The sequence below is a fragment of the Lygodium microphyllum genome, chromosome 25, assembly GCF_053477565.2.
Source record: "Lygodium microphyllum isolate KBCC chromosome 25, Lygodium_microphyllum_v1.1.10, whole genome shotgun sequence".
Taxonomy (NCBI): domain Eukaryota; kingdom Viridiplantae; phylum Streptophyta; class Polypodiopsida; order Schizaeales; family Lygodiaceae; genus Lygodium; species Lygodium microphyllum.
Window position 1 is genome coordinate 22000786 of NC_141159.1, and position 21771 is coordinate 22022556.

General features: G+C 37.0%; 1 protein-coding gene across 1 annotated transcript; it reads left to right on the plus strand.

Moving 5' to 3' along the window:
• Positions 1–20763: 20763 nt before the first annotated feature.
• On the plus strand, positions 20764–21283 carry LOC148013968 (uncharacterized). Its single transcript, XM_087666503.1, has one exon. The coding sequence runs from the start codon at positions 20764–20766 to the stop codon at positions 21238–21240; it is 477 nt and encodes a 158-aa protein (XP_087522629.1). The 3' UTR covers positions 21241–21283.
• The last annotated feature ends 488 nt before the right edge of the window (positions 21284–21771 follow it).

The following is a 21771-nucleotide window of genomic DNA, read 5'->3' on the forward strand; positions in this document are numbered from 1 at the left end:
TTCTTGGAGAATTGTATTACTCAATTCGTTGTTTAGATCTTCCATAAAGGTACATAAGATATGCATTTTAAGAGAGTTTTTCAGCCGTCAGTAGGTGGCACCCCTTTTGGTGGCACCCCTTTTGGTGGCACCCCTTTGAGTGCCACTCCGAGAGAGGTTACCCCCGTCGGTACACCGGATGTAGAGGGGTCTCCTGGATATGCCCAAGAGTGTGGACGGAGATGGGAGAGGACCCATCTTAGGCAGACTTCTAGGGGTTATGGATACCTAGTTGATAGTAGGTCAGGAGCCATCATCATGAATGATGAGGGGAGGAGGGTGATGGCTCGCATGAGAGAGTTGTGCCAACAAGTTTTTCGGCACAACGTCTTGGATCATTGGAAGAACATACCGGAGGGGAGCAAGGACTACATAGTAGCATCCTTGCACGAGGAGTTTCCGGTGCCAGCCGCAGTAGATAGATTCTCTACGGGCTGGATGATGGATTGCATGCATGCGTGCATACATGTCACATAGACGATCCGACGCACGCAAGGCAATCAAGAGTGGGGCTGCAAAGCCCGAGTGGTTAGATGCAAACGACTGGCGCCGACTGAGGGAGAAGGCTACAGATTCGCTAGGACGTTGGAGTCAACAGCAGGAGGCGGCGAGGGTACGACTCGAGGCCGGAGTGGTCCATCCTCTTGGGAGTGGCGGCCACAGGACATATTTGGAGGACTTTGTAAGTTTCTCTTTTGTTTTGCTTATTTGTTTTTTTGAAATATCTTTGTACTGACAATCATGTTTCTAACTGTTAGCATTTTGTTTTCTTTGCAGCACTCCATTACAAATCGCGATCCGCAAGGCCTTGAGACTCGATATGCAGAGAGGCACGGTCTCAATGCATTGATCGACCGATTGTATAGATGCGGCGGCCCTGTAAGACACTCATCTTTCTTGTCCGTAGTTACCATGAGATATTTGAATGCATTATTGTATGGTGGATTGATATGTTGTTTCTTCTTCTGCAGAATCCGTTCGATGCTCCTTTGCAGCAGGACGAGCTTTCGGGGGACGAGGATTTATAGCTTGCCCTTGAATCCTTGGAGCTCACACACCTTTAGTTTTTAGTCGCCTGATCTATGTAGACATTTTCTATGTATTAGTAGTATCCTTTAATGATTGTACCAATCGCATTTTATGTGATCATGTATTTATTTCATGTATCACTTTTATGATTTCAGTATACATTCTTTTTGTTTGCAAGCGCTTTGTATACAGTAGTACAGAAACTATTTTGTATGGCTCTCATACAGCACACATACCACAAATTTTTTTTCCCTGTTATCGTTGCTATTTGCATCACAAATTTACTACTCGTGTCGCTATTGGACTCGCTATGCGCGTTGCAAATTCACTGGTTGCGTCGCTATTTGCGTCGCAAATGCGACGCATATAGCGACGCCAATAGCGATGTTTCTATGGCATCGTCAATAACGACGCTTTTTGCGACGATGGGGGCAAATTTTGTTGTTTGTATTTTCATCGCTTTAAACGTCGGTATAAGGTCTATATCTTGTAGTGCCCATCATGCGAAAAGGCATTACCTTACATCACTATGGCTTCATTAACTGAAGGTACTTGATACAAAATGTACAAAATGTAATTATGTACTTAGGATGGGCCAAAACATCATGTTAGATCCATCTTTTTATAGATGGATATAGGAAAAGCATTTGACTCTTTAATTTTGCAATGTCTTCAACAAGTAATGAAGAAGATGGGATGCTATGCAAAACAAGGAGCTCCAAAGCATTCATAGTAACAAGTAATGTCTTCAACAAGTAATGCACAGAACGCTAGACCGCTTCGTGGCAACTTCGCCGTGGCAAGCGAAGTGCTATCCCACGGCAACTTCGCTCAACAATCCATTTCTCATCTTTCTCTCTCCTCTTTTTCCTCTCTCTCTCTCTCTCTCAAATTTCCTATGTCTAATTTTCTCTCTCTCTCTCTCTTTCTCTGCCTTCTATTTTAGTTTATTTTTTTCCTCTCCTGATTCTCTCTCTCTCTCCTTTTTTTCTCTCCCCGCTTTTCTTCTCTCTCTCTCTCCTTTTATTCTCCCCCCTCTCTCCTCTCTTTTTCTTCTCTCTCCCTCTCCTCCTTTTTCCTTTTTTTCTTCTTCTTCTCTCTCTCTTCATTCTCTTTTTAAAATTTTCATTTTCTCTCTCTCTCTCTCTCCCCCCTCTCTTTTCCTTCTCTCTTTCTCCTCTATTTTTTATTCTCTCTCTTTTTAAATTTTATCTTTTCTCTCTCTATAATTCTCTATACATGTTCTCTCTCGCTTCTTCTTCTTCTTCTTTCGCTTTCTTCCCCCCCGTTCAGTCTCTCTTAAAGTATGTAAATTTTATCTTTTCCTTATATATAATTCTCTCTTTATGTTTATATTCTCTCTCTTCTCCTCTCTCTCTCTCCGTCCCCTTTTCTTCTTCTCCCCTTTCTCCTACTTTTCCTTTTTTTCTTCTCTCCCTCTCTCTCTTTTAAATTTTATCTTTTTCTTTTCTTCTTCTCTCTTTTAAATTTTATATTCTTTCTCTCTCTCTTCCCTCCTCTCTCCTTCTCTCTCCCTTCCTCTCTCTCTCAAAAAATATTTAAATTTAAAAAAGACTTTTCTCTTTTTTCTTTTATCCCATCTCTCTTCCTCTTTTCCTCTGTCTTCTTCTTATTCTTCTCTCTCTCTCTCTCTCTCACATTTCCTTCTCTCCTCTTTTTTCGTTTTTTTCCTCTCTCTTTTAATTTTTTTCTTTTCTTTTTTTAAAATTTTATCATTCCTCTCTCTATAATTCTCTCTGTGTTCAAATTCTCTCTCTCATTTTCTTCTCTCTGTCTCTGTTCCCCCTCTCTCCTCTTTTCTCCTTTTTTCTTTTCGTCTCTCTCTCTCTTAAATTTTATATTTTCTCTCTATAATTCTCTTTCTCTTTGTTCCCTCCCTCTCCTCTTCTTTCTTTTTTTCTCCTTGTATATATATATCTCTCTCTCCTTATTTCAATTAAAATAAAAGTTTATATTAAAAAGTTGAATCTGAGAGAGAGAGAGAGAGAGAGAGAGAGAGAGAGAGAACCTAGGCCCTACGCATGAGAGAGAGGGAGGGAGGGGGAGAAGAAAAATGTTTAATTAAGAAAAGACTATTCTCTTTTCTCTTTCTTCCCCTTCTCTCTCGGTCCTCTTCTTTTTATCATTCTTCTTCTTCTTCTTCTTCTTCTTCTCTCTCTCTCTTTTATTCTATCTCCTTCTCAAAGTGTGTGAAAAACTATGTTCGAAAAATTTTAAATTGAAACAATCTTTTAAAATGTTTAATTAAAAAATTTAAATTAAAAAGTTTAATCTAATTGAGAGAGAGAGAGAGAACCTAGGCCCTACACATGAGAGAGAGGCCGGGAGGGGGAAGAAATTTAATTTAAAAAGAAAGGGGTTTTTAATTTGAAAAAGGAGAGAGAGAGAGAGAGAGAGAGAGAACCTAGGCCCTACACATGAGAGAGAGGGGAGAGGGGGAAGGAATTTAATTAAAAAGGGAAAGGGTTTTTAATTAAAAAAAGGGAGGTGACGAAAGGAGACTTTAATGAAAAAAGGAAAGAGGAAGAGAAAATGAGATATTACACGTGAGAAAGAGAGAAGGGGAGGGGGTTTTGATTAAAGAAAAGAGGTTTGGAAAAGGAGGTAGGTTCGGGAAGCCCTCTAGAGGTTTGAAGCTTTGTGAACCTATAGCTAAACCTTAAGTTTTGGTGGATATGTTGGTGCCCATCATGGGAAAAGGCATTACCTTGCATCACTATGGCATCATTAACTAAAGCCACTTGATACAAAATGTACAAAATGCAATTATGTACTTAGGATGGGCCAAAACATCATGTTAGATCCATCTTTTTGTAGATTGATGTAGGAAAAGCATTTGACTCTTTAATTTTGCAATGTCTTCAACAAGTAATGAAGAAGATGAGATGCGATGTAAAACAAGGAGCTCTGAAGCATTCATAGTAACAAGTAATGCCTTCAACAAGTAATGCACAGAACACTAGGCCGCTTCGCGGCAGCTTTGTTGCGGCAACCGAAGTTGCCGTGCTATCGCACGGTAACTTTGCTCAATAATCCATTTCTCATCTTTCTCTCTCCTCTTTTTCCTCTCTTTCTCTCTCTCTCTCTCTCTCTCAAATTCCCTATGTCTAATTTTCTCTCTTTCTCTCTCTCTCTTTCTTTGCCTTCTATTTTAATTTATTTTTTCTCCTCTCCTGATTCTCTCTCTCTCCTTTTTTTCTCTCCCCGCTTTTCTTCTCTCTCTCTCTCTCCTTTTATTCTCCCCCCTCTCTTCTCTCTTTTTCTTCTCTCTCTCTCTCTCTCCTCTTTTTTCCTTTTTTCTTCTTCTTCTCTCTCTCTTCATTCTCTTTTTAAAATTTTTCTTTTCTCTCTCTCTCTCTCTCCTTTTCTTCTCATTGCACTTTTCTTCTCTCTCTTTCTCTCTCCTGTCTTTTCCTTCTCTCTTTTTCCTCTATTTTTTATTCTCTCTCTTTTTAAATTTTATCTTTTCTCTCTCTATAATTCTCTCTACATGTTCTCTCTCTCTTCTTCTTCTTCTTTTTTCACTTTATTCTCCTCCCTTCAGTCTCTCTTATGTAAATTTTATCTTTTCCTTATATATAATTCTCTCTTTATGTTTATATTCTCTCTCTTCTGCTCTCTCTCTCTCTCTCTCTCTCTGTTCTCTTTTCTTCTTTTCCCTTCTCCTAATTTTCTTTTTTTTCTTCTCTCCCTCTCTCTCTTTTACATTTTATCTTTTTCTTCTCTTCTTCTCTCTTTTAAATTTTATATTCTCTCTCTCTCTTTCTTCCCCCCTCTCTCCTTTTCTGTCCCTTCCTCTCTCTCAAAAAATATTTACATTTTAAAAAGACTTTTTGCTTTTTTCTTTTTCCCATCTCTCTTTCTCTTTTCCTTTGTCTTTTTCTTATTCTTCTCTCTCTCTCTCTCTCTCTCTCTCTCTCTCTCTCTCTCTCCTCTCCTCTCCTTCTCTCTCCTCTTTTTTCTTTTTTTCTTCTCTTTAAATTTTTTTTCTTTTATTTTTCTTTTAAATTTTATATTTCCTCTCTCTATAATTCTCTTTGTGCTCAAATTCTCTCCCTTCTTCTTCTTATTTTCTCTCTCTGTCTCTATTCCCCTCTCCTCTTTTTTCCTTTTTTCTTTCTCTCTCTCTCTCTTAAATTTTATATTTTCTCTCTCCATAATTCACTTTCTCTTTGTTCCCTCCCTCTCCTCTTCTTTCTTTTTTGCTCTTTGTAATATATATATATATATATATATATATATATATATATATCCTTATTTCAATTAAACAAAAAGATTACATTAAAAAGTTGAATCTGAGAGAGAGAGAGAGAGAGAGAGAGAGAGAAACCTAGGCCCTACGCATGAGAGAGAGGGGGGAGGGGGAGAAGAAAAATATTTAATTAAAAATAGACTATTCTCTTTCCACTTTCTTCCCCTTCTTTCTCCGTCTTCTTCTTTTTTTCATTCTTATTCTTCTTCTTCTTCTTCTCCTCTCTCTCTCTCTCTTATTCTATCTCGTTTTCAAAGTGTGTGAAACACTATGTTCGAAAAATTTTAAATTTAAAAAATCTTTTAAAATGATTAATTAAAAAAGTTTAAATTAAAAAGTTTAATCTAACTCTGAGAGAGAGAGAGAGAGAGAATCTAGGCCCTACACATGAGAGATAGGAGGGAGGGGGGAGGAATTTAATTAAAAAGGGAAGGGGTTTTTAATTTAAAAAAGGAGAGAGAGAGAGAGACAGACAGACAAAGAGACAGAGAGAGAGAGAGAGAACGTAGGCCCTACACATGAGAGAGGGGGGGGGGGGAGGAATTTAATTAAAAAGGGAAGGGGTTTTTAATTTAAAAAAGGGAGGTGAGGAAATGAGGCTTTAATGAAAAAAGGGAAGAGAAAGAGAAAATGAGATATTACACGTGAGAAAGAGAGAAGGGGAGGGGGTTTTGATTAAAGAAAAGAGGTTTGGAAAAGGAGGTAGGTTCGGGAAACCCTCTGGAGGTTTGAGACTTTCTAAACCTATAGCTAAACCTCAAGCTTTGGTGGATATGTTGGTGCCCATCATGCGAAAAGGCATTACCTTGCATCACTATGGCTTCATTAACTGAAGGCACTTGATACAAAATGTAATTATGTACTTAGGATGGGCCAAAACATCATGTTAGATCCATCTTTTTGTAGATTGATGTAGGAAAAGGATTTGACTCTTTAATTTTTCAATGTCCTCAACAAGTAATGAAGAAGATGGGATGCGATGCAAAACAAGGAGCTCCGAAGCATTCATAGTAACAAGTAATGTCTTCAGCAAGTAATGCATAGAAGGCTAGGCCGCTTCGCGGCAGCTTCACTGCGGCAAGCGAAGTTGCCGTGCTATCGCACGGCAACTTCGCTCAACAATCCATTTCTCATCTTTCTCTCTCCTCTTTTTCCTCTCTCTCTCTCTCTCTCTCTCTTTCTTTGCCTTCTATTTTAGTTTATTTTTTTTCCTCTCCTGGTTCTCTCTCTCTCTTTTTTTTCTCTCCCTGCTTTTCTTCTCTCTCTCTTTCTCCTTTTATTCTCTCCCATCTCTCCTCTCTTTTCCTTCTCTCTCCCTCTTCTCTTTTTTCCTTTTTTCTTCTTCTTCTCTATCTATTCATTCTCTTTTTAAAATTTTTCTTTTCTCTCTCTCTCTCTCTCTCCTTTTCTTCTCTTTGCACTTTTCTTCTTTGTCTCTCTGCCTCTCTCTCTCTCTCCTCTCTTTTCCTTCTCTCTTTCTCCTCTATTTTTTATTCTCTCTCTTTTTAAATTTTATATTTTCTCTCTCTATAATTCTCTCTACATGTTCTCTCTCTCTTCTTCTTCTTCTTCTTCTTTCACTTTCTTCCCCCCCTTCAGTCTCTCTTAAAGTATGTAAATTTTATCTTTTCCTTATATATAATTCTCTCCTTATGTTTATATTCTCTCTCCTCTCTCTCTCTCTCCGTCCCCTTTTCTTCTTCTTCCCTTTCTCTAATTTTCCTTTTTTTCTTCTCTTCGTCTCTCTCTCTTAAATTTTATCTTTTTATTCTCTTCCTCTCTCTCTCTCTCTCTCTCTCCCTTCCTCTCTCTCTCAAAAAATATTTAAAATTTAATAATACTTTTCTCTTTTTTCTTTTTCCACATCTCTCTTCCTCTTTTCCTCTGTCTTCTTATTATAATAATTCTTATTCTCTCTCTCTCTTTCTCTCCCCCCTCCTATCCTTTCCTTCTCTCTCCTCTTTTTCCTTTTTTTCTTCTCTCTTTAGATTTTTTCTGTTCTTTTTGTTTTCAATTTTTTCTTTCCATTCTCTATAACTCTCTCTGTGTTCAATTTCTCTCTCTTCTTCTTCTTATTTTCTCTCTCTCATTTTCTTCTCTCTGTCTCTGTCCCCTCTCTCTCCTCTTTTTTCTTTTTTATTTCTCTCTCTCTCTCTCTTAAATTTTATATTTTCTCTCTCTATAGTTCTTTTTCTCTCTAATCCCTCCCTCTCATGTGCTTTCTTTTTTTCTCTTTGGATATTTCTCTCTCTCTCTCTCTCTCTCTCTCTTTCACTCTCTCCTTATTTCAATTAAACAAAACTTTTACATTAAAAAGTTGAATCTAAGACTCTCTTTCACTCTCTCCTTATTTCAATTAAACAAAAATTTTACATTAAAAAGTTGAATCTAAGAAAGAGAGAGAGAGAGAGAGAGAGAGAGAGAGAGAGAGAACGTAGGCCCTACGCATGAGAGAGAGGGGGGAGGGGGAGAAAAAAATGTTTAATTAAAAAAAGACTATTCTCTTTCCTCTTTCTCCCCCTTCTCTCTCCATCTTCTTCTTTTTATCATTCTTCTTCTTCTTCTTCTTCTTCTTCTTCTTCTTCTTTTATCTCTCTCTTTTATTCCATCTCCTTCTCAAAGTGTATTGAAAACTATGTTCGACTCTCTCTCTCAAATTTCCTATGTCTAATTTTCTCTCTCTCTCTCTCTCTCTCTCTCTCTCTCTCTCTCTCTCTTTCTTTGCCTTCTATTTTAGTTTACTTTTTTCCTTTCCTGGTTCTCTCTCTCTCCTTTTTTTCTCTCCCCGCTTTTCTTCTCTCTCTCTCTCCTTTTATTCTCCCCCCTCTCTCCTCTCTTTTCCTTCTCTCTCCCTCTCCTCTTTTTTTCTTTTTTCTTCTTCTTCTCTCTTTCTTCATTCTCTTTTTAAAATTTTTCTTTTCTCTCTCTTTCTCTCTTTTCTTTTCTTCTCTTTGCAATTTTATTCTCTGTCTCTGTCTCTCTCTCTCTCTCTCCTCTCTTTCCCTTCTCTCTTTCTCCTTTTTTTTTAATTCCCTCTTTTTAAATTGTATCTTTTCTCTCTCTATAATTCTCTCTACATGTTTTCTCTCTCTACTTCTTCTTCTTCTTTCACTTTCTTCCCTCCCCTTTAGTCTCTCTTAAAGTATGTAAATTTTATCTTTTCCTTATATATAATTCTCTCTTTATGTTTATATTCTCTCTCTTCTCCTCTCTCTCTCTCTCTCCATCCCCTTTTCTTCTTCTCCCCTTTCTCCTAATTTTCCTTTTTTCTTCTCTTCCTCTCTCTCTTTTAAATTTTATATTCTCTCTCTCTCTCTCCTCCCCCCTCTGTCCTTCTCTCTCCCTTCCTCTCTCTCAAAAAAAATTTAAAATTTAATCAGACTTTTCTCTTTTTTCTTTTTCTACATCTATCTTCCTCTTTTGCTTTGTCTTATTATTATTATTCTTCTTCTTCTCTATCTTTCTTTCTCTCCCCCCTCTCCTCTCCTTTCCTTCTCTCTCCTCTTTTTTTCTTCTCTCTTTAAATTTTTTTCTTTTCATTTTGTTTTAAATTTTATCTTTTCTCTCTCTATAATTCTCTCTACATGTTCTCTCTCTCTTCTTCTTCTTCTTCCCCCCCTTTAGTCTCTCTTAAAGTATGTAAATTTTATCTTTTTCTTATATATAATTCTCTCTTTATGTTTATATTCTCTCTCTTCTCTCTCTCTCTCTCTCTCTCTTTTTCTCTCTCTCCGTCCCCTTTTCTTCTTCTTCCCTTTCTCTATTTTTTCTTTTTTTCTTCTCTTCATCTCTCTCTTAAATTTTATCTTTTTCTTCTCTTCCTCTCTCTCTTTTAAATTTTATATTCTCTCTCTCTCTCTCTCTCTCTCTCTCTCTTTCCCTCTCTCTCCTTCTCTCTCCCTTCCTCTCTCTCTCAAAAAATATTTAAATTTTAATAATACTTTTCTCTTTTTTTTTCCACATCTCTCTTCCTCTTTTCCTCTGTCTTCTTATTATACTAATTATTATTCTCTCTCTCTCTTTCTCTCCCCCTCTCCTATCCTTTCCTTCTCTCTCCTCTTTTTCCTTTTTTTCTTCTCTCTTTAAATTTTTTCTGTTATTTTTGTTTTCAATTTTTTCTTTCCACTCTCTATAACTCTCTCTGTGTTCAATTTCTCTCTCTTCTTCTTATTTTCTCTCTCTCATTTTCTTCTCTCTGTCTTTGTCCCCTCTCTCTCTTCTTTTTTCCTTTTTTATTTTCCTCTCTCTCTCTCTCTCTTAAATTTTATATTTTCTCTCTCTATAATTCTTTTTCTCTCTATTCCCTCCCTCTCCTCTGCTTTCTTTTTTGCTCTTTGTATATTTCTCTCTCTCTCTCTCTCTTTCACTCTCTCCTTATTTCAATTAAACAAAAATTTTACATTAAAAAGTTGAATCTAAGAGAGAGAGAGAGAGAGAGAGAGAGAGAGAGAGAGAGAGACGGGGGAGGGGGAGAAAAAAAATGTTTAATTAAAAAAAGACTATTCTCTTTCCTCTTTCTCCCCCTTCTCTCTCCATCTTCTTCTTTTTATCATTCTTCTTCTTCGTCTTCTTCTTCTTCTTTTATCTCTCTTTTATTCCATCTCCTTCCCAAAGTGTATGAAAAACTATGTTTGAAAAATTTTTAATTAAAAAAATCTTTCAAAATATTAAACTAAAAAAGTTTAAATTAAAAGGTTTAATATAACTGAGAGAGAGAGAGAGAGAGAGAGAACCTAGGCCCTACACATGAGAGAGAAGGTGGGAGGGGTGAGGAATTTAATTAAAAAGGGAAGGGGTTTTTAATTTAAAAAATGAGAAAGAGAGAGAGTGAGTGAGTGAGTGAGTGAGTGAGTGAGTGAGAATCTAGGCCCTACACATGAGAGAAAGGGTAGGAGGGAGGAGGAATTTAATTAAAAAGGGAAGGGGTTTTCAATTTAAAAAAGGGAAGTGAGGAAAGGAGGCTTTAATGAAAAAATGGAAGAGGAAGAGAAAATGAGATATTATACGTGAGAAAGAGAGAAGGGGAGTGGGTTTTAAAAAAGAGGTTTGGAAAAGGATGTAGGTTCGGGAAGCCCTCTGGAGGTTTGAGGCTTTTCGAACCTATAGCTAAACCTCAAGCTTTGGTGGATATGTTGGTGCCCATCATGCGAAAAGGCATTACCTTGCATCACTATGGCTTCATTAACTGAAGGCACTTGATACAAAATGTACAAAATGTAATTATGTACTTAGGATGGGCCAAAACATCATGTTAGATCCATCTTTTTGTAGATTGATGTAGAAAAAGAATTTGACTCTTTAATTTTGTAATGTCTTCAACAAGTAATGAAGAAGATGGGATGCGATGCAAAACAAGGAGCTCCGAAGCATTCATAGTAACAAGTAATGTCTTCAACAAGTAATGCATAGAACGCAAGGCCGCTTCGCAGCAGCTTCGCTGTAGCAAGCAAAATTGCCTTTGCTCAACAATCCATTTCTCAGCTTTCTCAGTCCTCTTTTTCCTCTCTCTCTCTCTCAAATTTCCTATGTCTAATTTTCTCTCTCTCTCTCTCTTTCTTTGCCTTCTATTTTAGTTTACTTTTTTCCTTTCCTGGTTCTCTCTCTCTCTCCTTTTTTTCTCTCCCCGCTTTTCTTCTCTCTCTCTCTCCTTTTATTCTCCCCCCTCTCTCCTCTCCTTTCGTTCTCTCTCCCTCTCCTCTTTTTTTCTTTTTTCTTCTTCTTCTCTCTTTCTTCATTCTCTTTTTAAAATTTTTCTTTTCTCTCTCTTTCTCTCTTTCCTTTTCTTCTCTTTGCAATTTTCTTCTCTATCTCTCTCTGTCTCTCTCTCTGTCTCTCTCCTCTCTTTTCCTTCTCTCTTTCTCCTCTATTTTTTATTCTCTCTTTTTAAATTGTATCTTTTCTCTCTCTATAATTCTCTCTACATGTTCTCTCTCTCTCTACTTCTTCTTCTTCTTTCACTTTCTTCCCCCCCTTTAGTCTCTCTTAAAGTATGTAAAATTTATCTTTTCCTTATATATAATTCTCTCTTTATGTTTATATTCTCTCTCTTCTCCTCTCTCTCTCTCTCTCCGTCCCCTTTTCTTCTTCTCCTCTTTCTCCTAATATTCCTTTTTTTCTTCTCTTCCTCTCTCTTTTAAATTTTATATTCTCTCTCTCTCTCTCTCTCCTCCCCTCTCTCTCCTCTCTCCCTTCCTCTCTCTCAAAAAAAATATTTAAATTTTATTTAGACTTTTCTCTTTTTTCTTTTTCTACATCTATCTTTCTCTTTTGCTTTGTCTTATTATTATTATTATTATTATTCTCTGTCTTTCTTTCTCTCCCCCTCTCCTCTCCTTTCCTTCTCTCTCCTCTTTTTTTCTTCTCTCTTTAAATTTTTTTCTTTTCATTTTGTTTTAAATTTTATCTTTTCTCTCTCTGTAATTCTCTCTACATGTTCTCTCTCTCTTCTTCTTCTTCTTCCCCCCCTTCAGTCTCTCTTAAAGTATGTAAATTTTATCTTTTCCTTATATATAATTCTCTCTTTATGTTTATATTCTCTCTCTCTCTCTCTTTCTCTCTCTCTCTCTCTCACTCTGAGCCCTTTTCTTCTTCTCCCCTTTCTCCTAATTTTCCTTTTTTTCTTCACTTTTTCTCTCTCTTTTAAATTTTGTATTCTCTCTCTCTCTTGCCCCCTCTCTCCTTCTCTCTTCCTTCCTCTCTCTCTCTCAAAAAATATTTAAATTTTAATCAGACTTTTCTCTTTTTTCTTTTTTCCCATCTCTCTTCCTCTTTTCCCCTGTCTTATTATTATTATTAATATTATTCTCTCTCTCTCTCTCTCTTTCTCTCCCCCCCTCCTCTCCTTTCCTTCTTTCTCCTCTTTTCTTTTTTTTATTCTCTCTTTAAATTTTTTTATTTTCTTTTTGTTTTAAATTTTATATTTCCTCTCTTTATAATTCTCTCTTCTTCTTCTTATTTTCTCTCTCTGTCTCTGTCCCCCCTCTCTCCTCTTTTTTCCTTTTTTCTTTTCCTCTCTCTCTCTCTCTTAAATTTTATATTTTCTCTCTCTATAATTCTCTTTCTCTCTATTCCCTCCCTCTCCTCTTCTTTCTTTTTTGCTCTTTGTATATTTCTCTCTTTCTCTTTCTCTCTCTCCTTATTTCAATTAAACAAAAAGTTTACATTAAAAAGTTGAATCTCAGAGAGAGAGAGAGAGAGAGAGAGAGAGAGAGAGAACATAGGCCCTACGCATGAGAGAGGGAGGGAGGGGGAGAAAAAAAATGTTTTATTAAAAAAAGACCATTCTCTTTCCTCTTTCTCCCCCTTCTCTCTCCGTCTTCTTCTTTTTATCATTCTTATTCTTCTTCTCTCTCTCTCTTTTATTCTATCTCCTACTCAAAGTGTGTGGAAAACAATGTTTGAAAATTTTTAAATTAAAAAAATCCTTTAAAATATTAAATTAAAAAGTTTAATCTAAGAGAGAGAGAGAGAGAGAGAGAGAGAGAGAGAGAGAGAAAGAGAACCTAGGCCCTACACATGAGAGAGAGGGGGGAGGGGGGAGGAATTTAATTAAAAGGGGAAGGGGTTTTTAATTTAAAAAAGGGGAGAAGAGAGAGAGAGAGAGAGAGAGAGAGAGTGTGTGTGTGTGAGAGTGAGTGAGAGTGAGTGAGTGAGTGAGTGAGTGAGTGAGTGAGAATCTAGGCCCTACACACGAGAGAGAGGGGGGAAGGGGGGAGGAATTTAATTAAAAAGGGAAGGGGTTTTTAATTTAAAAAAGGGAGGTGAGGAAATGAGGTTTTAATGAAAAAAGGGAAGAGGAAGAGAAAATGAGATATTGCACGTGAGAAAGAGAGAAGGGGAGGGGGTTTTGATTAAAGAAAAGAGGTTTGGAAAAGGAGGTAGGTTCGGGAAGCCCTCTAGAGGTTCGAGGCTTTCCGAACTATAGCTAAACCTCAAGCTTTGGTGGATATGTTGGTGCCCATCACGCGAAAAGGCATTACCTTGCATCACTATGGCTTCATTAACTGAAGGCACTTGATACAAAATGTACAAAATGTAATTATGTACTTAGGATGGGCCAAAACATCATGTTGGATCCATCTTTTTGTAGATTGATGTAGGAAAAGCATTTGACTCTTTAATTTTGCAATGGCTTCAACAAGTAATGAAGAAGATGGGATGCGATGCAAAACAAGGAGCTCTGAAGCATTCATAGTAACAAGTAATGTCTTCAACAAGTAATGCACAGAACGCTAGGCTGCTTCGCTGCAGCAAGCGAAGTTGTCATGCTATCGCACGGCAGCTTCGCTCAACAATCCATTTCTCAGCTTTCTCTCTCCTCTTTTTCCTCTCTCTCTCTCTCTCAAATTTCTTATGTTTAATTTTCTCTCTCTCACTCTCTTTCTTTACCTTCTATTTTAGTTTTTTTTTCCTCTCCTGGTTCTCTCTCTCTCCTTTTTTTCTCTCCCCTCTTTTCTCTCTCTCACTCTCTCCTTTTATTCTCCCTCCTCTCTCCTCTCTTTTCCTTCTCTCTTCCTCTCCTCTTTTTTAATTTTTCTTCTTCTTCTCTCTCTCTTCATTCTCTTTTTAAAATTTTTCTTTTCTCTCTCTCTCGCTCTCCTTTTCTTCTCTTTGCACTTTTCTTCTCTGTCTCTCTCTCTCTCTCCTCTCTTTTCCTTCTCTCTTTCTCCTCTATTTTTTATTCTCTCTCTTTTTAAATTTTATCTTTTCTCTCTCTATAATTCTATCTACATGTTCTCTCTCTCTTCTTCTTCTTCTTCTTTCACTTTCTTCCCCCCCCTTCAGTCTCTCTTAAAGTATGTAAATTTTATCTTTTCCTTATATATAATTCTCTCTTTATGTTTATATTCTCTCTCTTCTCTCTCTCTCTCTCTCTCTCTCTCTCTCCGTCCCCTTTTCTTCTTCTCCCCTTTCTCCTAATTTTCATTTTTTTCTTCTCTTCGTCTCTCTCTTTTAAGTTTTATCTTTTTCTTCTCTTCTTCTCTCTTTTAAATTTTATATTCTCTCTCTCTCTCTCTCTCTCTCTCTTTTCCCCCTCTCTCCTCTCACCCTTCCTCTCTCAATTAAAAAAATATTTAAATTTTAATAAGACTTTTCTCTTTTTTCTTTTTTCCCATCTCTCTTCCTATTTTCCTCTGTCTTATTATTATTATTATTATTATTATTATTATTCTCTCTCTCTCTCCCCCCCTCTCCTTTCCTTCTCTCTCCTCTTTTCTCTCTTTTTCTTCTCTTTAATATTTTTTTTCTTTTTGTTTTAAATTTTATATTTCCTCTCTCTATAATTCTCTCTGTGTTCAAATTCTCTCTTCTTCTTCTTATTTTCTCTCTCTGTCTCTCTCCCCCCTCTCTCCTCTTTTTTTCTTTTTTCTTTTCCTCTCTCTCTCTTAAATTTTATATTTTCTCTCTCTATAATTCTCTTTCTCTCTATTCCCTTCCTCTCCTCTTCTTTCTTTTTTGTTCCTTATATATATATTTCTCTCTCTCTCTCTCTCTCTCTCTCTCTCTCCTTATTTCAATTAAATAGAAAGTTTAGATTAAAAAGTTGAATTTGAGAGAGAGAGAGAAAACGTAGGCCCTACGTATGAGAGAGAGGGGGAGGGGGAGAAAAAAATGTTTAATTAAAAAAAGACTATTCTCTTTCCTCTTTCTCCCCCTTCTCTCTCCGTCTTCTTCTTTTTATCATTCCTTCTTCTTCTTCTTCTTCTTCTCTCTCTCTCTTTTATTCTATCTCCTTCTCAAAGTGTGTGAAAAACTATGTTTGAAAAATTTTAAATTTAGATTTTTTAAAATATTAAATTAAAAAATTTTAAATTAAAAAGTTTAATCTAACAGAGAGAGAGAGAGTGTGTGAGTGAGTGAGTGAGTGAGAATCTAGGCCTTACACATGAGAGAGAGGGGGGAGGGGGGAGGAATTTAATTAAAAAGGGAAGGGGTTTTTAATTTAAAAAAGGGAGGTGAGGAAAGGAGGCTTTAATGAAAAAAGGGAAGAGGAAGAGAAAATGAGATATTACATGTGAGAAAGAGAGAAGGGGAGGGGGTTTTGATTAAAGAAAAGAGGTTTGGAAAAGGAGGTAGGTTTGGGAAGCCCTCTGGAGGTTCGAGGCTTTTCGAACCTATAGCTAAACCTCAAGCTTTGGTAGATATGTTGGTGCCCATCATGCGAAAATGCATTACCTTACATCACTATGGCTTCATTAACTGAAGGCACTTGATACAAAATGTACAAAATGTAATTATGTACTTAGGATGGGTCAAAACATCATGTTAGATCCATCTTTTTGTAGATTGATGTAGGAAAAGCATTTGACACTTTAATTTTTCAATGTCTTCAACAAGTAATGAAGAAGATGGGATGTGATGCAAAACAAGGAGCTCTAAAGCATTCATAGTAACAAGTAATGTCTTGAACAAGTAATGCACAGAACGCTAGGCCGCTTCGCGGCAGCTTTGCTCAACAATACATTTCTCATCTTTCTCTCTCCTCTTTTTCCTCTCTCTCTCTCACTCAAATTTTCTATGTCTAATTTGCTCTCTCTCTCTCTCTCTCTTTCTTTGCCTTCTATTTTAGTTTACTTTTTTTCCTCTCTTGGTTCTCTCTCTCTCTCCTTTTTTCTCTCCCTGCTTTTCTTCTCTCTCTCTCTCTCTCTCTCTCCTTTTATTCTCCCCCCTCTCTCCTCTCTTTTCCTTGTCTCTCCCTCTCCTCTTTTTTCCTTTTTTTCTTCTTCTCTCTCTCTTCATTCTTTTTTAAAAAAATTTCTTTTCTCTCTCTCTCTCTCATGGTTTTCTCTTTGCACTTTTCTTCTTTCTCTCTCTCTCTCCTCTCTTTTCCTTCTCTCTTTCTCCTCTATTTTTTATTCTCTCTTTTTAAATTTTATCTTTTCTCTCTCTATAATTCTGTCTACATGTTCTCTCTCTCTTCTTCTTCTTTTCTTTCTTCCCCCCCCTTTAGTCTCTCTTAAAGTATGTAAATTTTATCTTTTCCTTATATATAATTCTCTCTTTATGTTTATATTCTCTCTCTTCTCCTCTCTCTCCGTCCCCTTTTCTTATTCTCCCATTTCTCCTAATTTTCATTTTTTTCTTCTCTTCCTCTCTTTCTTTTAAATTTTATCTTTTTCTTCTCTTCTTTGTTTTAAATTTTATATTCTCTCTCTCTCTTCTCCCCTCTCTCCTTTTCTCTCTCTTTCTCTCTCTCTCAAAAAATATTTAAATTTTAAGAAGACTTTTCTCTTTTTCTTTTCCCATCTCTCTTCCTCTTTTCCTTTGTCTTCTTCTTATTCTTATTCTTGTTCTCTTTCTCTCTCTCCCCCCTCTCCTCTTCTCTCCTTTCCTTCTCTCTCCTCTTGTTTCTTTTTTTTCTTCTCTCTTTAAATTTTTTTATTTTCTTTTTGTTTTAAATTTTATCTTTCCTCACTCTATAATTCTCTGTGTTCAAATTCTCTCTCTTCTTATTATTTTCTCTCTCTCATTTTCTTCTCTCTATCTCTGTTCCCCCTCTCTCTTTTTTTTCCTTTTTTCTTTTCCTCTCTCTCTCTCTTAAATTTTATATTTTTTCTCTCTATAATTCTCTTTCTCTTTGTTCCCTCCCTCTCCTCTTCTTTCTTTTTTGCTCTTTATATATTTCTCTCTCTCTCTCTCTCTCTCCTTATTTCAATTAAACAAAAAGTTTACATTAAAAAGTTGAATCTTAGAGAGAGAGAGAGAGAGAGAGAGAGAGAGAGAGAGAGAGAGAGAGAGAACATAGGCCCTACGCATGAGAGAGAGGGGGGAGGGGGAGAAAGAAAATGTTTAATTAAAAAAGTCTATTCTCTTTCCTCTTTCTCCCCCTTCTCTCTATGTCTTCTTCTTTTTATCATTATTATTATTCTTCTTCTTTTCTCTCTCTTTTATTCTATCTCTTTCTCAATGTGTGTGAAAAACTATGTTCAAAAAATTTTAAATCAAAAAAATATTTTCAAATATTTAATTAGAAAAAGTTCAAATTAAAAAGTTTAATCTAACTGAGAGAGAGAGAGAGAAAGAGAGAGAGAGAGGAGAGAGAACCTAGGCCCTACACATAGGAGAGAGGTGGGGAGGGGGGAGGAATTTAATTAAAAAGGGAAGGGGTTTTTAATTTAAAAAAGGGAGGTGAGGAAAGAAGGCTTTAATGAAAAAAGGAAAGAGGAAGAGAAAATGAGATATTACACGTAAGAAAGAGAGAAGGGAAGGGGGTTTTGATTAAAGAAAAGAGGTTTGGAAAATGAGGTAGGTTTGGGAAGCCCTCTCGAGGTTCGAGGTTTCCGAACCTATAGCTAAACCTCAAGCTTTGGTGGATATGTTGGTGTCCATCATGCGAAAAGGCATTACCTTGCATCACTATGGCTTCATTAACTGAAGGCACTTGATAGAAAATGTACAAAATGTAATTATGTACTTAGGATGGGCGAATACATCATATTAGATCCATCTTATTGTAGATTGATGTAGGAAAAGCATTCGACTCTTTAATTTTGCAATGTCTTCAACAAGTAATGAAAAAGATGAGATGCGATGCAAAACAAGGAGCTCCGAAGCATTCATAGTAACAAGTAATGTCTTTAACAAGTAATGCACAGAACGCTAGGCCACTTTGCGGCAGCTTCGCTACCCTCAATAATCCATTTCTCAGCTTTCTCTCTCATCTTTTTCCTCTCTCTCTCTCTCTCTCAAATTCCCTGTCTAATTTTCTCTCTCGCTCTCTTTCTTTGCCTTCTATTTTAGTTTATTTTTTTTCCTCTTCTGGTTCTCTATCTCTCTCTTTTTTTCTCTCCCCGCTTTTCTTCTCTCTCTTTGTCTCTCTCCTTTTATCCTCCCCCCTCTCTCCTCTCTTTTCCTTCTCTCTCCCTCTCCTCTTTTTTCCCTTTTTTTCTTCTTCTTCTCTCTCTCTTCATTCTCTTTTTAAAAAATTTCTTTTCTCTCTCTCTCTCTCTCTCCTTTTCTTCTCTTTGCACTTTTCTTCTCTCTCTCTCTCTCTCTCCTCTCTTTTCCTTCTCTCTTTCTCCTCTATTTTTTATTCTCTCTCTTTTTAAATTTTATCTTTTTTCTCTCTATAATTCTCTCTACATGTTCTCTCTCTCTTCTTCTTCTTCTTCTTTCACTTTCTTCCCCCCCTTCAATCTCTCTTAAAGTATGTAAATTTTATCTTTTTCTTATATATAAATCTCTCTTTATGTTTATATTCTCTCTCTTCTCCTCTCTCTCTCTCTCTCTCTCTCTCTCTCTCTCTCTCTCCCTTTTCTTCTTCTCCCCTTTCTCCTAATTTTCCTTTTTTTCTTCTATTCCTCTCTCTTTTAAATTGTATCTTTTTCTTCTCCCTTTTAAATTTTATATTCTCTCTCTCTCTCTCTCTCTCTCTCTCTCTCTCTCTCTCTTCCCCCTCTCTCCTTCTCTCTCCCTTGCTCTCTCTCTCTTAAAAAATATTTAAATTTTAAGAAGACTTTTCTCTTTTTTCTTTTTTCCCATCTCTCTTCCACTTTTCCTTTGTTTTATTCTTATTCTTATTCTTCTTATCTCTCTCTCTCTCTCTTCTCTCCTTTCCTTCTCTCTCCTATTTTTTTCTTCTCTCTTTAAATTTTTTTCTTTTTTTTGTTTGAAATTTTATCTTTCCTCATTCTATAATTCTCTATGTGTTCAAATTCTCTCTCTTCTTCTTATTTTCTCTCTCATTTTCTTCTCTCTATCTCTGTCCCCTCTCTCTCCTCTTTTTTTCTTTTTTCTTTTCCTCTCTCTCTCTCTAAAATTTTATATATTCTCTCTCTATAATTCTCTCTCTCTGTTCCATCCGTCTCCTCTTCTTTCTTTTTTTCTCTTTGTATATTTCTCTCTCTCTCTCTCTCTCTCCCCTTATTTCAATTAAACAAAAAGTTTACATTATTAGGTTGAATCAGAGAGAGAGAGAGAGTGTGTGTGTGTGTGTGTGAGAGAGAGAGAGAGAGAGAGAGAGAGAGAGAGAGAGAGAGAGAGAGAGAACCTAGGCCCTACGCATGAGAGAGAGGGGAGAGGGGGAGAAAAAAATGTTTAATTAAAAAAAGACTATTCTATTTTCTCTTTCTCCCCCTTCTCTCTCCGTCTTCTTCTTTTTATCATTCTTCTTTTTTCTCTCTCTCTTTTATTCTATCTCCTTCTCAAAGTGTATAAAAAACTATGTTCGAAAAAGTTTAAATTAAAAAAATCTTTTAAAATATTTAATTAAAAAAATTAAATTAAAAAGTTTAATCTAAGAGAGAGAGAGAGAGAGAGAGAGAGAACCTAGGCCCTACACATGAGAGAGAGGGGGGAGGAATTTAATTAAAAAGGGAAGGGGTTTTTAATTTAAAAAAGGGGAGAGAAAGAGAGAGAGAGAGAGAGAGAGAGAGAGAGAGAGAGAGAGAGAGAACCTAGGCCCTACACATGAGAGAAAGGGCGGGATGAATTTAATTAAAAACGGAAGGGATTTTTAATTTAAAAAAGAGAGGTGAGGAAAGGAAGCTTTAATGAAAAAAGGGAAGAGGAAGAGAAAATGAGATATTACATGTGAGAAAGAGAGAAGGGGATGGGGTTTTGATTAAAGAAAAGAGGTTTGGAAAAGGAGGTAGGTTCGTGAAGCCCTTTGGAGGTTTGAGGCTTTTCGAACCTATAACTAAAATAATATAGTAGTAAGATGGGTGTCTATTAGAGCCTTATGAATGTTTGAAAGGATTTCAAGAAGGGGTGTCCTATAAGCTATCGCTGTCAAAGAATTGGGTGTTTTTGGTAGAAAGGTACACCTTACAGACTTGCTCGAAATCTGGAAGAAACGAGGCAGCCAAATACCGTTTCTAGTGTGTGCAATAAAAGTTTAAGCCTAGGTCTACAGCCAAGCCCACTAGAGCCAAGTGTACGGCCAAGTAAGTAGGCTAAAGTATACTTGATCACTTAATCCGCTTTTCATCACCTCCCGTTTCAAGTTACTATAACCTTAGCTAAACACATTAATCACTCCCTGTTTGTAAATTATTGCTGTATCTTGAAAAGTTACCCTTCTTGTTGAGGTACATGTTCCGCAACTCTACGGCCTCTGTGTCACTCTTACCATGTCTTTAAAATTTTTCGTGCAGCGCGGCCAGCAGGTACATCTCCCACAACTCTCTCGCTCTCTCTGTGTTTTCTTCTTCTATCTCTCTTTGTTTGAAGTTCCGTCTGATTAATATATAAATTTCGACGATTTCGATACCATCTCATTAAGCTAAATCACGGAAGATTTCCGGTCATGGGACTCTAGAGACTGGTAAACCTCCCCTGCATGCAACATAAAGTCACTCCAACGAAGCTTAACAATCGCACAGAAATCATGAGCTCTTCAGCCTCCTGCGTCTGTTAATCAAGAGGATCAGCCAGTAGCTGGGGTTTCATCACTTCATGAGCGATCTCAACGTCAGCCAAAAATGGACGAGGATACAGCTAGTCGCGCAGCAGCAGGCAAACCTGTTTCTTGGAAGAGCCAGAAGTTAGGGTTTGGTCTTTCGATTGAGGATGATGCCGGCGTCATAAGCGTCATACCTAACAGCACTGATATTCTTCACGAGCTTAACCTCAACGAGATGGCCAAGGAATCAGACGTTACGCCAGAAACGCTTGACGAGAGCGTAGAGAGACGTACAAAAGCTGGTGATGACCCTCATGTGCCGACAACGCTCCGCGGGAAGATCCAGATCCGGCGTATCCAGAACCCTATCAGTCGCCAGGTCACCTTCTGCAAGCGCAGGAAAGGCCTCGTCAAGAAGGCGCACGAGCTCTCCGTCCTTTGCGATGCGCACGTGGCGGCCATAGTGTTCTCTCCTACTGGCAAGCTCTACGAGTTCTGCAGCATCAGGTACGTCATGCTCAGCGGCATGCCTACAGCTGCCTGTATTAGCGTCTAGTTTGTCAGTGTACACTAAGATGTAGGACATTGAACGTTGCTTGCTAAGTGCAAGCTCCATAGCTCAAGACTTGGCATTTTATTCAGACTTCTCGATATCTAATTCAATTAAGCTTTCATCCCTTGTGGCAGCAAATGTGTTTGTTGTTTTCAAGCTCACGGTCTCTTTTGCCTGCACCTTAAGTCCTACGTCAGCTCCTATATTGTATTTGTTGCACTCTAAGTCCTACATTAGGTCCTAAGTTCTTCGCCAAACCTCTAGGAACTATGTTTGTTGTTTTTTTACTCCAAGCCTTTGGTGCATTGTGAGTCCCACATTAGGTCCCTAAGTTATTGTTGACTAAACCTCCAAAAACATGTCCAGGATCCAACAATCATTTTGAACTCTATATGAAGCCTGAGACCTTAACATGTCTCCATTTGACTAGCATAAGATTAAAAAGTTACCTACTCACCTGACATCATCCTTAACAAGTCCCCATTGGTTTCATTTCAAACAATCACATGATGTATAAGACAAATGTTTTGTTCC